Raw genomic sequence first — 14,786 nt, forward strand, 5'->3', positions numbered from 1 at the left:
CTTTGGAGCCAATATTAATGCAGGGTTAGAGGGAACTGAATATTGCTACTTAGATTTTTTTTTTTTTTTTCCAATTATCACAAGAATTACTGACCTTCAACATATTTTCCAGATACAATAATTTCGTCTGTGTTGTCCTCCTGGAAGATCTCTAGTTTACAGTCTTCCCCACACAGCTCCTGCAGAACGCTTTCAATCTTCACTTTGGTGTCTTCCTGCAAGGAGACCAAAATAAAAGATCACTTGTATTGAAACATTTCATTTCAATGGTTTAATTTATCCAATTCTAGGTCGTGCAGTGTGACATTGGATGCAAATCCTTAATGATTAGCCCTCTACAGAATCACAACACTTACTTTCGAGATCATCTTGAATCTCCCGCTCAACTTCTAATCCCCTCACACTCTGTGTCTTTATCTTTAATTCAGTAAGGGTTATCACAACCCTGTGTGCAACCTTTCCCCTGATGTAATCTGATCTGAACATCAGAAATCTGCCACACTGTAGGAGCCCTTGATCCCATTTCAGAAGTGGACAGATGGCTGTCTTACAACTGTCTTCCCCTACACTGGTCCTCAGCCCTGCATGTTTTATGTTTCCCTGCTCCAACACACCTGATTCAAATGATCAGGTTGTTGTCAGGTGTCTGCAGAGGCTTGATGACGAGCTGATCATTTGAATCAGGTGTGTTGGAGCAGGGAAACATCTAAAACATGCAGGGCAGGGGTCCCTGAGGAACAGGGTAGGGGAACACTGTCTTACAAGACTGTGTAACTACAGGCAGAACACCTTTATCTGGGAATATCTGTCTTAAGAAGCTCTTCATGTGAGCTGTTTTTTAAGACATTATGACATTTTGTCTTAACATATTATGGCACAAAAAATGTGTATATTGACACACTAGATGGTTATTTAAATCACACGGCTGGATGGAGATATCACTAAAACCTGTTTTATTTACAATTCCATCATCCTTTAAAGCACGTTCTCAGATCAGAACAAATAAAATTCAATTACAGAGAGTGTTTCACTCCTTCTCATTGAGCAATATTACATTACATAATAATGTTTTAGAGAAAATTCTAAAGTCAAGATGAAATGAAAAATGCTCTTTTCAACTTTTTAGATAACATCTATGGACATACTGTGCAACTATTTAACAATATATACCAAAAAAATCTGTTTCTTTGTATTCTTATATTAAATTACAATTTTGTTTTCATCCTGTAAAACAAAATATGATGCTTGCATATGAGGCTTGAACCAACATATTTCAACCATTAATATGACATCCAGCCATCAATAATTCTTCAGCCTTTAGCAGCACAAAGATGAGATGTATTAGTTAGCTAGCCAGCAACAGCATGGTGCATCGGGTTGAGACATGCCCACTTTAAAACCTTCAATCCTTCGTCCTGTGGATAAAGCCAAAATAATCAAGTCCTCCAGTAAAAATAGTGGAAAGACAATCTGGCCGTATTTTATAATACCTCTGAGTTTGTTGAGTGTATTTATGTCTTTGTTTGAGTAAACAAAGACCCCTCTGTTATACACTGCTTACAGTTGTTTATGCATTGTGTAAATGTTGAATAATGCATTTACTGCTCAGGCTATATGAGAGCCATAGATAGCTGAAATTACATCGTAGTGGGTTTAGACCTCCACCAGGGCATTGTTGTGATTCCTGTAGACCTCAAAGCCGTTATCCTGAGACGCTGAAGAATTTATGTTTCTAAACACAAACACACTCCCCCACATACGCCCACACACTGCCACTTCAGGCCCTCTATACATTACACATCCTACAGCAGCGGTGAGCCCACCCGTTGTGCTCCCCTCCCTCTGCCCTCGCAGCTCCATCCATGCCCTGCATGGCTCACATACAACAGCAATCTCTGGCTTTTCTCTCTCTCCACTAAAGAAATAGACATTAAAAAGGATGCACCCAGTTTTTCTCTAGCTTCTCTGATTTATGGGCAGGGAGATGTAACAGTCAATGCCTCTTAAATAATGAAGAATTTCCTGCTGAGCTTATGTTTAGCAAGCTGATAGCCAGCTGGGAATGGCATCAAAGCCAAGCTAGAGACTATTTTTCTTGCTTGTGCAGTTTATAGGTTTATGTGCATGAATATTTTGCACTCCAGCAGGATCGTATGGCCCCGTAAAGAATCTTTGCTGTCCTTGCTGCTTTATCGTTAATACCACTAAAGTTTTATCTCTGAAGGCACAGTTAACCCCAAAATCAAAAATACGTCATTTTCCTCCAGCCTTTAGAGCTATTTTACCATCTAGATAGTTTTGGTGTGAGTTGCAGAGTTTTAGAAGTAACAGCTGTACAGATGTCTGCCTTCTCTCCACTATAATGGGACTAAATGGTGCTCAGCTTGTGGTGCTCAAAGCACCAAAAAGTACATTTGAAAAACTCAGCAGCAATGTCTCTTTCCATGTTACTCGAGAAAACCCAAACTTCAGACACGAAATTGCTCACAAGTTCTGTGGAGTATCTTGGATAACCAGGCTATGATTTCTGCAAAGAGTCATTGCTGTTGAGATTTTAAAATATATTTTTTGGCACTTTGAGCTCCACAAGCTGAGTGCCCTCTGGTTTCATTATTAGAGAGAAGGCAGACATCACTACAGCTGATCTCTCCCACAACTTAACAAAGATCTTTGAACTGTCCTTTTAAGCAGAAGACTCTTCCTTTCTGCTCTTTATTGAGATATTTTTCCGTCGGGATTCCGACACCTAAACTTTGCATATTGGCCAATACAGAGTACTGGTATCTGCTGTATACGCTGTATGGATGTTACATGATGCTGCTGATAACCAGTTCGGCATTGGAACAGTCCTAGGTCTGCAAAACAAATAGATTTTTACTCTATACAGCACATAAGTAGATGTGTAAACAGGCAGAAGGGGGTGTTTTCTGAACTTACACAGTTGGATGATGACTTGAGTTTTAGATTGACAGCGTTTTTGTCCTGGACCGCCTCTTTGCTGACACAGACAACATCTTCCTGTGGCACCAGCTGCAGAGAGAAACCAAAAGTCCTCAATCATCCCATGAATCCCTTTGTGCCCTTCTCACTCCTGCATGTTGCTGGCCAAATTGTGTAGAATTATTTGTTTTGTGGCCTTTAACATGTCACAGTGGACAGTATGAAGGACACTTACAACGGAGTGCTTGCTTTATTATGAGCATATTCTCTTATTTCATGTTTTGAGTCCATTTAAAATAATCTAAGAGGAAATCAAAATGTGTGCCTACGACAGCACAGCATATATTATAGTTGAGCGACAAAATTGTTACACCGTTTCTGATTTTCTTTTGTTTTTGTTTTGTCCCACTGGTTACAGGATTGAGATCAATTATTCATACACTACAAATTTCTATCCAATTTGTCTGGAAGCACAACATTTGTAAACAAGACCCAACAAATGTGGCCCGTGGAGACACGCTTCTCCACACTGGATCTTACTACACTTATTTTATTATGCAAAAAAATCCACTGCTCTTCCTTCTCTGTGTTTGTATCATTTGCAAATAGTGTCATGTCTTAGTGTCATTTGACTTATTTGAAAATTTGATGCAAAACAATGTGTACCACCATACCAAGACAAGGAGCAGTTAATATTAGGTAGCCTATAAGTGCTATAATATTACTGTGTGTTTTGTTGTTGTTTTGATTGTTATTCTGAGCTCAGTATTTAAAATAGTTGACTGCATATTACAATCCACTAACCTTACTGTATATCTAAATTACTTTATGACAGACTGAGTGATCTGAAGGGACTCTCTTATCTTACCTGTGGTTTGTTATTGGGGCCGTCGCCTCTGGCAGGAATAGGTGCTGGAGTCTCCACGACCTCAGGTGTCTCCACGATTGTGTTTTTAACAGTTTGCACGTCAACTGTGAAGTCAGTTGCCTGAGCTGCCTCTTCAGCGGCAGTTGTCTTATCGTCTCCTGCCTCTTGTGTAGCTGGTGCTGCTGTAGTCTGTTCAGTTGGCTCTAGAGATCCCACAGTCGGAAAAACCAAGACTTGTGGGTCCGCTGGCTCTGCTAAAATGATTGAACTTTAATTATTAATGTTTTCAATGTAAAACAGCACATATGGGCTTTCAGATGTTGGCAACAGTAATACTTTATTTTATCTACGTTTTTAGAGGTTTGGTATCAAAGTTCATGTGGACACATTGATCTAAGGTTATTATACGGTTGATTCTGAAATGTATTGTCATTTGTCAAAGGCTTGCAAAGTGTAATTTACAGACAATGTATTAAAAGCAATGGTTACAGTATTGACTTATCCACAGTTTCTTCATATCTATCAATAAAATTAAACCGTAAAACAACTGAGCTACAATAAGCTGTTAAGCACCATTCATTCAACTCAGCCCCTTAGTTCCACTTGAAATTTTGATATTTATTATTATTATTATTATTATTATTATTATTATTATTACATGAAGGATTGGGGTTTTTTGTCTCCCTTCTGTGAAATGCTACCACGAAACATAAATTTGTTTGTTTGTAACACAATAGCATTATTTTTAATGTGATGATTAAATGCAATAGGGCCTAATGATTTTGAGCATAAAGTGTGTGTGAAATATATAATTTTCCACAGCTGTAAGGTGCTGGAAAAGCTTTTTTTTTTTTGCTAGGATAGGGGTGAGATATGGTGCTTGTTTTTCCTATCATTGAGCCCTTCATTCACGCTAATTAATGAATCTGTAGAGTAAACCTACAATATATTTTTTATAAATGACTGGCAGTACTGTTGTGCACTAGTCCATGTTTCTTACCAGGGGCTTCAGTTGTCTGTGGAATCATGTCTCCTCGTACATGTTCCACTGCTTCTACAGGTGGTACCGTCCCTGTGACAACTTCAACATCCTGGGCCGTGACTCCTGCTGAAAAATCAGAATAGGGCTTTGTGTCACCTTCTTTGAAAAATACTCATTTCTATGTAAATTGCCTCATTTACATAGATACAGTGGCATATAATTAAATCAGTGAGACAACTCCATCACATACTGACATAAATCAAACAAATAAACTTGTTACAGAGCTTGGTGATAAGCCACTGTTGTCAACTAAACATGATTCACTTGAAATTTTCTTTTTCATTCAAGTTACTCTTATCAGCTTTGTCGCAGTCTGAATTTGCGGATGATCTGTGCCATAAAATGTTACAACAATTCTCACACCATGATGACGGGGCTCTGTCTATAATTAATAACCCAATGGTGGACTAATTCCTCTGCTCAGACTGAGCAAATAAAGCGTTCCTCAGTACAAGACATGGACTCGTCCTTCCGGGCAAAAGCTCTGACCTCCTGTGCACTCCAACTGTGACAAATGCTATGAGCCTCTCAGGGAAATCTGTCAGCTCATAGACAACATGCTTTTAGCTCTATAACGGATTTGTGCCAAATAGTTCAAATTTTTAATATTATAAAGATTTTTTGTTTACCACGGTGCTGTTCACACAGCTTAGACTGATATAAACTGTCAGTCACAGCAAAGAGTTCTGTTTAGCTGTTAAACGCCTCTTTGTAATAGTCTGTTGGCATCTCGAATTTATTATTTCTGTGCCAAACTCCATTTGTGCTCACTTGCTGCTGTTTTAAATAGTTTTGTGTTTTGCTTTAATGGTTTATTTCATAACTTCCTGGGTGGGATGTTTGACCTCTCAGAGGGTCAATTCAGATTATTTGAAGTGGGGAGTTATTTGATACCCTTCTCTATGGTCAGTGTATTACCTACAGTGGATGGCGGTCGACATGCCCCCTGATTTTGCCAGTGGAGTCTTGTTGAGTGAGATACCGCGATATGGCTTATATAATTCCAATTTCCTGTCAGAAAAAAAGCTGTCTGACAGCAAAGTAAAGTGGTAAAAATGTTCTGAATATAGCATACACTGAAACTAAAATTGTTTTGCCGCTGACCCTGTCCACAGCAGTTCATTGTTCAGCTTCCGTGCTGGTGCTGCTCTCTGCTTCTTCAACAGACATATTGTTGTCTGTAACCTTTTTGTGATATAGGTTGATAAGAAATGTTTTGTAGAGAAAAATCTTTTCTGGTGTTGTGGTACAGGTACCCAGAAGACTCATGATGTGTTATCTCACCTCAACTCATTTTCTGTTTGTAAGCTTGATTTGATAAAGTTGTAATGTGAGCTAGAAGCTCGTAGCATGGATGGTTTTCACCAGAGTGCTGTCTTAAAGTCAGTCATCATCCTAATGCATAAACTCATGCAGGGTGTGAAAGCTCTTTGGTGTGCTCACAGTCAGATTTCTTTGTGTCCCAAGAGGCCCCTGCAGTGATGGAAGATTAGGTAATAGATCTTATTGCAGCAGATAACTGGTGTTCTCAGATCCCTGGATCACGTCATGAAATCATTTACTTTGAAATGTAATCTTCCTCTCTCTGAGGTTCTTCAAAAGATCCTGCGGTCTCAGTTAGTCACTGTAGGTTAGGCACGAATGGGATATACAAAAATAAGTTTCTGAAGTATATTAATCTGAGCGGAATGATTTTCCATCAGCCCTGTTAAACAGTTGAATGCCCTGATTAAATGTGCTGCTGAAAGGTGCCAGGTAATGATGCCATTGAAAACATCACTTTTTCCACATTTTTGAATAATGTAATAGACCATTATACAATTTTCCATTTGTAGGGAGTTGTATGACTTTAGGGTAAGAGAGTCTTTGATAAATTGCAACACTAAATCAAAGTCTTGATAGGCTATTTCAACTCAGGTTCTTTCAGCTTTAAATTATTTTACCTGCAAAGTTGTAATAACCTGGATAACTTCCAGGGCACACTTTATTCTTCATGCTAATTACTAAACTATGCCACCACACCCTGCAGTCACTGCTGCTCTGATTTGCTCAGGACTAATTGCAAGGGTAGTATCCAGAAGTTAAACGAGAGTACCCAGAATGCATTCCTCTTACCCAGATTTCCCTCTCTCTGTCTAACAACAACAGCATTACCTCACTCTCAAAACATTCCCGTAATGCCGATCTTCTGCAGATCTCATTACTTCTCACTCTCTCAGTATGTAATTCCTCACCGGCTGCCAGATTGAGTTTATGATTGATTTCAGGGGGGGTTCCATTGCAGTGTGCTGCCCCCTGTTGAACCGAGCTTTATTGCCACTCATTCCTTTTGTTTACCTTATTCTTGAATTTAATTGCTGGTTTTGTTTTCAGTTTGCACGTATGTGCCTATAAAACATGACCTTAAAACAGAGTTTTTCAAAGACTCTGAAAGCTTGGACAGGGTCATGTTTACCTCTGTGATACATCACCATTTCTTTATTTTGGGAACTGACGACAGTAATTGCTGAAGTTTTGAAATTCAGAGTTTTTTCCCCATTCTTGCTTGTTACAGTCGCTGTCGGGTTAAAACCTTGTATGTCCAAAACTGTTAATTTTCAGGAAATGAAAAAAACTCTGTGTTTTCAAACTAACTGAGTGCTGCTTAGGCTAATTTAGTAGCTCTTGATTACTTTTAAACAGTATTTTTTTGTAAAACCAGCTGACAGGTATAAAGGTTGAACAACAGCATTAATTTTATGTAACACAAAACAACGTTGTGCTTCATAATGCACTACACATTTTTAATGGGAGACAGGTCTGGCAGGCCAGTTTAGGACCCGAAATCCTTTACTACAAAGCCAGACTGTTGTAACGCATGCAGAACTTGTCATGTGTGCTGCTCCAAAACCTCTCTGCACCTTTCAGCATTAATGAGGCCTTCACAGATGTGACAGTTAGCCACTAACACAACCCCATACCGTCACAGATGCTGGCTTTTGAAGTTTGCGCTGTTCACAGTATGGACAGTCTTTCTCCTCTTTAGCCAGAAAAACACAACGTCCACGATTTCAAAAACAGTTGAAATGTGGACAGAACACAGAAGTCATGGCTGTGATGTCATGATTTTCTCCCTCCAATGTTAGCAGCTGAACCTACGACGCCTGTGTGTTTTTGTATGGGGTTGTCGTCACACAACAGTGGGTCTTAGTCGTTTTGTCTCTGGCTGATAAAGGTCACTGATAAAACACTTCAGGTAGGATAATGTTACACGTGACAGTGAGATTGGTGGTGGTGATGTGTATCAGGTGAGACGAGAGATGTATTTCACTGAGCAGTTTCACATAAAACTAAACATATGACAAACTGAAACTTTCACCGTATGTGTAATTTGTGGAACAGTTTAAACAGAGTCAAAAAATAATTTGTCTCTTGCCATAGACTACTGTTCATATTTTTTTTCCAGATTTAGGTCCCATGGGGCACACTATTGTCTCCTCATGGTCGCCTCACTGTCTCTAGTCACTACTTGTGGTTTTCACACATGCGGCACATATATTCACACAGTGGTGTCACTGCGACACATGTCCACTGACTTCCTCTCATCAGTCATTGTGACAGACATGTGCCACTATTACAGAGTAAACAGTGTGTGTGTGTGTGTGCCAAGCTGGCAGGTGGGGCAGTAATCTCAAAGGAGCTCTTCTGGTATGCTCAGTTAGCAACTGTCCACTGCAGCTGTCTGTCATGTGGTATCTAAACAGGAGAAATAAACCTTCACTCAGTAACTGGTTCAATAAATAAGAAAATATATCAGAGTCACAGACCTCCAGTCAGCTTTACACTTTCCGCTGTACTCAACTCAAACCTACTACAAAGAGTGAGAAGGCTCTCTTGTAGACGTGCTCAGGTTTCACACTGGAGCCAAAATGTTGCCAAATTTATTGCCTCATCTCAGTATCCCTGGCGTCTCCAGTTTACCATTAGGCGCATTAGCGTGGGTGTAGACGAGCGACAGGTCAAGGACTCTCTAACCTTGTCAAGTCTGTCTATTAGACTGCTGCCTGCAGCCCACAGCTGCCACCCCTCACCCACCTCTGGGTGGTCTGTCTGTTTATTTTACCGGAAAGGATGAGGTTCTAAATGGGTGAGATGGCTGGGCATAAATAAGGTTTTCTCATACAAATGTGACTCACAGGAGTGCGAAAGAGCAGAGGCTGAAATGTGTTGTTTCAGCTCTGTGATCACTCTGTGTCATCGAGTGATTTGTAGTGGACTGGAGGGTGAAACTCTGTCAGTGGTGTTGTAAATTTAAAAAAGATTGACACTGTGGCTGATGAGTACATTTAGTTTGGGGTTTTGGGCGGTCTCTGATGGGATACTGGTGGGATATTGTGGGGAGTGATGGGAAATGAATTTGCATTTCCTTTTTAAAATGGAGAGAACCGCAATGAAAATGACATTATTTGAACAGTGTCCCTGTTTATGCATGTTTGAGTTCGAAGGATTAACAAGATTTTAAATCCATACTGTAAAAAGCAGCAGTTTTATTAGCCTTGTGCTAATGATGTCATGGCACCTCGAGCACACTCATAAAACTTTCCTGCTTCATTTTCATAAAGCAAAAACATGCTTTGCTTCAGACACAATAAAACATGGCCTGTCTTTTGAAACACTGCCAGTAAACTCTGTCCAGCTCTCTGACCATCCATCACTCATTACACACACAAACAAACTTTCCTGACAGATGGAATGAAACCTCTGCATATAATTGCCTCTTATGACTGACGTTTACAGAAACAGCAGGATCTGGGTGACCGCTTTTTATTGTTTTGTTTTTATTATACAACTAAACGTCTGGCCATTATTAATTTCAAGCAAACACTGGATTTCTTCTGGGCTTGTTACACAACAACCACAAATTCTTGCCTGCTTCGCTAATATTTATTTACTATGTATAAAGAGGACGTGAAAGTAGCTTTTTTTGTTCCTTCAAACTTCTAAGCATTGATAAATGTCAATGACAAACTGTATGTTCTTTTCAGTACCCATGCTAAAATAAAAAAAACAACAACTATACAATGAAAAATAATAAAACATGGAGTCAGCTGATTGAAATGTACATGCGTGGTGTTTGTCGGGGACCGCTTTGATTGGTGGAACTCTTGGAAACTACTAATTTGTCACACTCATTGGGAAAGTTGCGAAGATTGGTTGAATTTGTGTTAATTGTTGGGATTGCGACGTCGCACCTCCCTGGAGAGATTGATCATGGAACTGGATGCCGCTTAGCTTGCTTTACTCAAATCAGCAAAAATACTTTAGAAAAACTCTCTATTCTTCAATGAAATCATGAGCTGGTTACCCAAGATGATCCACAGACCTTATTGTGAGCAGTGTCATATGGGAACTATTTTCCTTCTACTGTCCTTCCAGAGGGAAGGGTGCATCTACTCATGGATGAGAGGCTTGTGCTTGGTACATAAACATTAATGGCGTCCCTCTTGGCTGAGTGGTAATCTCTTCCGCGGTTGGTGGGTGTTTTGGTAGAAAGAAAATAGTTCCTACATGAAACTACTCACAACAAGGTCTGTGGATTAACCTGAGTAACCAGGTCAGCATTTCTGGAAAGAGACATTGCTGTTGATTTTTTTCAAATTAATTTTTTTTTTTAGATTGAGGTTCTGCCAGTACCTTTCCTGTCACATGCAGCGTATCATAGTTACCACATGACATCCTTTCACTGGAAATCAAGACAGTCCAGCTCTTAAGCTGTGTAATTTATATCAGATCTTTCAGCTTTGACCAGTGCCAAAACAGATTTTTCTGCTAGTTTTGAAGCTGAATGTAGATGTCTGAACTGTTTTGACTAAGTGTGCGAGAGTCTATCCAACCAAGACAGCTTCTAGAAACACTCTCAAAACACATCAACTCCTCTTTTATATGTCCTGGAAATATTTCTTATGTATCGGTCTACAGTGCGGGTGACTTGTACAGTGTTGATTGAGTGGGGACTGTGGGAGGGGGCAGCATGGATGGCCTACAGTATAAGTTTCTTCATGCCTCAACTCTGGAACTTGCATGGTGGTTGATCACCATCAAGTCACCAGCCGCCAATATAAATCAATTACAAAACAGTTATGTAGGGCTGTGCTTCATCTTTCTTGACAGTTGGCTGCTCCCACTAGGGGTCGCCACAGTGGATCATCTGCACACTTGGCAGATGGGTCCCCACCCAACCCAGTATGATTCCACTTATTAGATTTGGCATAGGAATTTTTACGCCCTCCCTGATGCTACCCTCCCCAGTTACCTGGGGTTGGGAGTGGAAATCTGGGAAGGCACTGGTACTGTGCATCCGTAGTGGCTGGAGAACTGGGGTACAGTGCCTTGCCCAAGGACACTCAGACATGTGGCCAGAGGGAGGTGGGGATCGACCGCAGACCCTGCGATCTTGAGGATACGGGTCATGATTTTTGGAAAAAAGACATTGCTGTTGAGTTTTTTTGGCACTTTGAGCACCACAAGCTGAATACCAGCTAGTTACATTATATTCAAGAGAAGGCAGACATCTGTACTGTCTAGCTAATCTGTCTAGCAAATCACAACAAAACATGGATGAATCATAGTGGCTAAACAGAGGAAAAATATGTAGTTTCAATTTTGTGGTGAGCTGTCTCAGTAAGAATGTAGCCTTGACCTGTACTTGTTGTGCTGGAAGTGATACAGTGGTGTGTGTCCCTGTTGTTTGCTGCAGTGCCGCTCCCTGTGTGAGGTCAGCACACTTCCTGACAGCGTGAACCCATCACCACCTCACTGTCCTCTACCCGCCACTCACCCACTGAACATAGAGAGTCTTGTTAAGTGTCACTAAAACAACAAAAGACAATATGTTTCCATGTACATGAATCTTAATAAATAAAATTTTGTGACTATTCACAAACTGCCATAAGACTGTTGGTACATCACAGACGTTCACGACCCCTTATTTTTGCATCATCCCCCAATACCCACGCAGGCGTCTTTCATTCCTTGATTCCATCTTTCTGTGTCATGTTCAAAAGTGGCCAAGATCTCAGTCATCAGTCCTGCGTCTCGCTATCATTGCACAAACATGACAGACTTAATCAGCCCTGACTCCATGTGTTCTACAGCCCGGGCCCTGACTTCATTGCACCCTTGAAGATTTTCCCACCATATTGCTCTGAGTGACGGCTGTGGTCTGGAAATGCTCTGCCCCACACCCCCCATCTCTTGGGACTCCGGATGGAGGAATGTGGCAGGCTTTGGAAGAAGACGAGCCTGCAGCTCCACGCCCTGCTCCCTCCCAGCCCTCCCTGTCTGCTCGCCCTCTCCCAGTCACGCACAGCTAATCCCAGGCATCTATCGAGGTGAGATGTTAGCCCTTCAGGCCTCACACCTCCCACAACATATAGTGTGATGTAAAGTAACATGCCAAGAGTCGTACTGTAACAGCTACTTTCTCTTCTATGGTTCCAGAAAGCTTTGCCTGCTTTCAGTCTCGTAAACTTGCTTCATAGTAAACTTGGCATTTATGCTTCTTGTGCCTCTCAGAATGACTTTAACCCTGAAAACTCTACCAGTAGAGTACTTCACTGACCACATGTTTTCTAGTGAACAGAAAGATTTTCATGTTAAGTTTCATTGTTTCACATTAAGTATAATAATAGTAATAAGTAATAATAAGCTTTCACTTTATAGCACCTTTCATATAAGAAATGCAGCTCTAAGTGTTTTACAACAAACAAATCTCATGCGCCAAGTACATAACATAAAGATAGAGGATGAATACAGAGCGATGTAATGCCTTAATTCATGTAAAATAACATGGAAAATAAGCCCATTTGATAATTATAGTAAAAAAATATGATAAAGATGAGACTAGGATACATTTTCCCCCGAAAATAGACACAGAATAAGCATAAAAAAGGCATACATTTTCACCCTAAAAATAGATGTCAAGTGAGCATAAAAACGGGGATAGAGTGCTATAATTAATGTTAGCCAATACACTCATTCATCCGCAACTACTGCACATATTTCACCTTCTGCACCCTCTATTGTGTGTCTTTATAAGTGAAACACAAACCAGCTGGCTTTGACCTCCAGTCCCAGCCTGGCTTTCAAAGAAGTAGGGACAGATCCCAAAAATATGGCCTTATACCCCCTCTGCCCCCCAGCGTCCCCTGACTTCTGCTGGGGAAAAGCCTTTGCTGTGTAATGGGGCATGGTGAGGTGATAATGGTCTGCACACGTTATTGGACCACCGTGTCGAAGTCCCAATGATTGAGGTTCTAGCAGCACTCTTCCTGTCACATGCAGCATGCAGCAGTTACCACATGACAGTGGAAATCAAGGCAGTCCGGCTCTAAAGCCATTTAATTTATCTCAGATCTTCCAGCGATCACCAGTGCCAAAACACATTTTTCTGCTGGTTTTGAAGCTGAATGTAGATGTCCAAGGTGTTTTGACTGAGTGTGTGAGAGTCTTTCCAACCGAGACAAGTTCTGTAAACACTCTGAAGACACATCGCCTCCTCTTTTCTATCAGGCTTACATGTCCTGGAAATATTCCTTATGTATCTGTCTACAGGATATGTATATATGCACAGTGTTGATTGACTGGGGACTGTGGGAAGGGGCAGCATAGACTGCCTGGCATACAAGTCCCCTAACTCTGGGACTTGCATAGTGCTTTATGACCATCAGGTCAAGAAAAATCAATAGAAATCAATTAAAAAACTATTATCTTATAGTAGAGATGTTTCTTTACTCCTTTATGACAGTAAACTGAAAATCTTTTGGTTGTGGACAAAACAAGACATTTGAGGATGTCACCTTAGAAAAATGTTGATCACTGTTCCCCAAAGCCTGACATTTTATGGAGCAAACATGTAATGGATTGAGACAATAATCATCAGATTAATTGATAAATTAAAATAATTGTTAGATACAGCCCTATGCTATACAGCAGTGGTTTTCAGAGTTTTTGTGCCCAAGACAAACAAAAGGGCAAGCCAAAAACTCAAACCTTTATTCATGTCTGTGCAAAATAGCCTCTATAACACTTTATTATCTCTCATCACTCTGTAAAAGTTTATTTTTATTTACTAATGCCTAATTAAATTTGGTAACTATATAACCAGTGAAATATTAACAAAATAATTAAAGAATTAATTGGAAAATTAGTTAAATAAAATTACATTAAAGCAACAGCACACCCATTTAAACCAGACAGGTCAAAAAAATTAATTATTTATTTTGCCTCTGATTAGCTGATTCTGACGAACTTAACAAACGTAGGCAAAGTGTACTAGCCAATCAGAGAAAGAGTTCTTGGAGTGCCATTGGGAAAAAAATAAGGGACCCATCAGAGCTTTTCATATGTCATAGTCTAATACGTCCCACCACTACACAAATGGCAAAAATTGGGCTTCACTTTGAGGTAAGGTTTTTAAAGTGTTTTTAGGGTATAGAAAAATTTAATATTAAAAACACATTCATAACTTTTTGTTTAGTTTTATATTTCAATAATGCACGTTTGTCACAAATCCCTACGGCACATCAGGGATCTACTGTTACAGAATAATATTCGAGTAGGATTTTAGGCATTCTTTAACTGTAAATGTTATTGTTTGGTGTCTATATAGTGCAACACAAAACAAACAATTATTCCAGCATTGATTTGAGCAATGATACACTGAACAAATATTGCAAAAATACCAAATTAAACTGGCATTAAGTGGAATTTTCCTTCCCCTGCGGCTTCTGGCCCTGCCTCAAATTTGTAATGTCAAAGTGCCGCTACAGAGGTTCTCTGACATCATTCTGGCGTCAATTGGATAGAAATTCGATCCAAGAGCACACCTCCTCCACCTCACCCCTCCCACACTCACCCCAACATGGATTTTCAAAGTAGAATAGACAGTGAAGAGAA

General features: G+C 40.1%; 1 protein-coding gene and 1 long non-coding RNA gene across 6 annotated transcripts in view; one reads left to right on the forward strand and one right to left on the reverse strand.

The window, feature by feature from the left end:
- Nucleotides 1-14,786, forward strand: part of LOC146332080 (uncharacterized) — a 156,832-nt gene that overhangs the window by 10,837 nt on the left and 131,209 nt on the right. For both annotated transcript variants that reach the window (XR_014772039.1, XR_014772038.1), the window contains exon 2: nucleotides 11,984-12,220. This is a non-coding gene — a long non-coding RNA (uncharacterized LOC146332080). The remainder of the gene's footprint in view (nucleotides 1-11,983; nucleotides 12,221-14,786) is intronic.
- The window catches only part of LOC146332081 (uncharacterized), a 28,743-nt gene that overhangs the window by 6,421 nt on the left and 7,536 nt on the right, over nucleotides 1-14,786 (reverse strand). Inside the window, exons 2-5 of one of the 4 annotated variants that reach the window (XM_084738980.1) lie at nucleotides 4,809-4,913; nucleotides 3,809-4,059; nucleotides 2,938-3,030; nucleotides 95-215 (exon numbers count right to left, since the gene is read on the reverse strand). In XM_084738980.1, coding sequence (XP_084595106.1) covers nucleotides 95-215; nucleotides 2,938-3,030; nucleotides 3,809-4,059; nucleotides 4,809-4,913 — 570 coding nt within the window. Of the gene's footprint in view, nucleotides 1-94; nucleotides 216-2,937; nucleotides 3,031-3,808; nucleotides 4,063-4,808; nucleotides 4,917-14,786 lie in introns of all 4 variants that reach the window. The other 3 variants (XM_084738964.1, XM_084738973.1, XM_084738957.1) reach the window with 3 other exon arrangements.

Source organism: Lutjanus erythropterus, chromosome 2 (genome assembly GCF_056507025.1).
Source record: "Lutjanus erythropterus isolate fLutEry1 chromosome 2, fLutEry1.hap2, whole genome shotgun sequence".
In the NCBI taxonomy this organism is placed as follows: Eukaryota; Metazoa; Chordata; class Actinopteri; order Lutjaniformes; family Lutjanidae; genus Lutjanus; species Lutjanus erythropterus.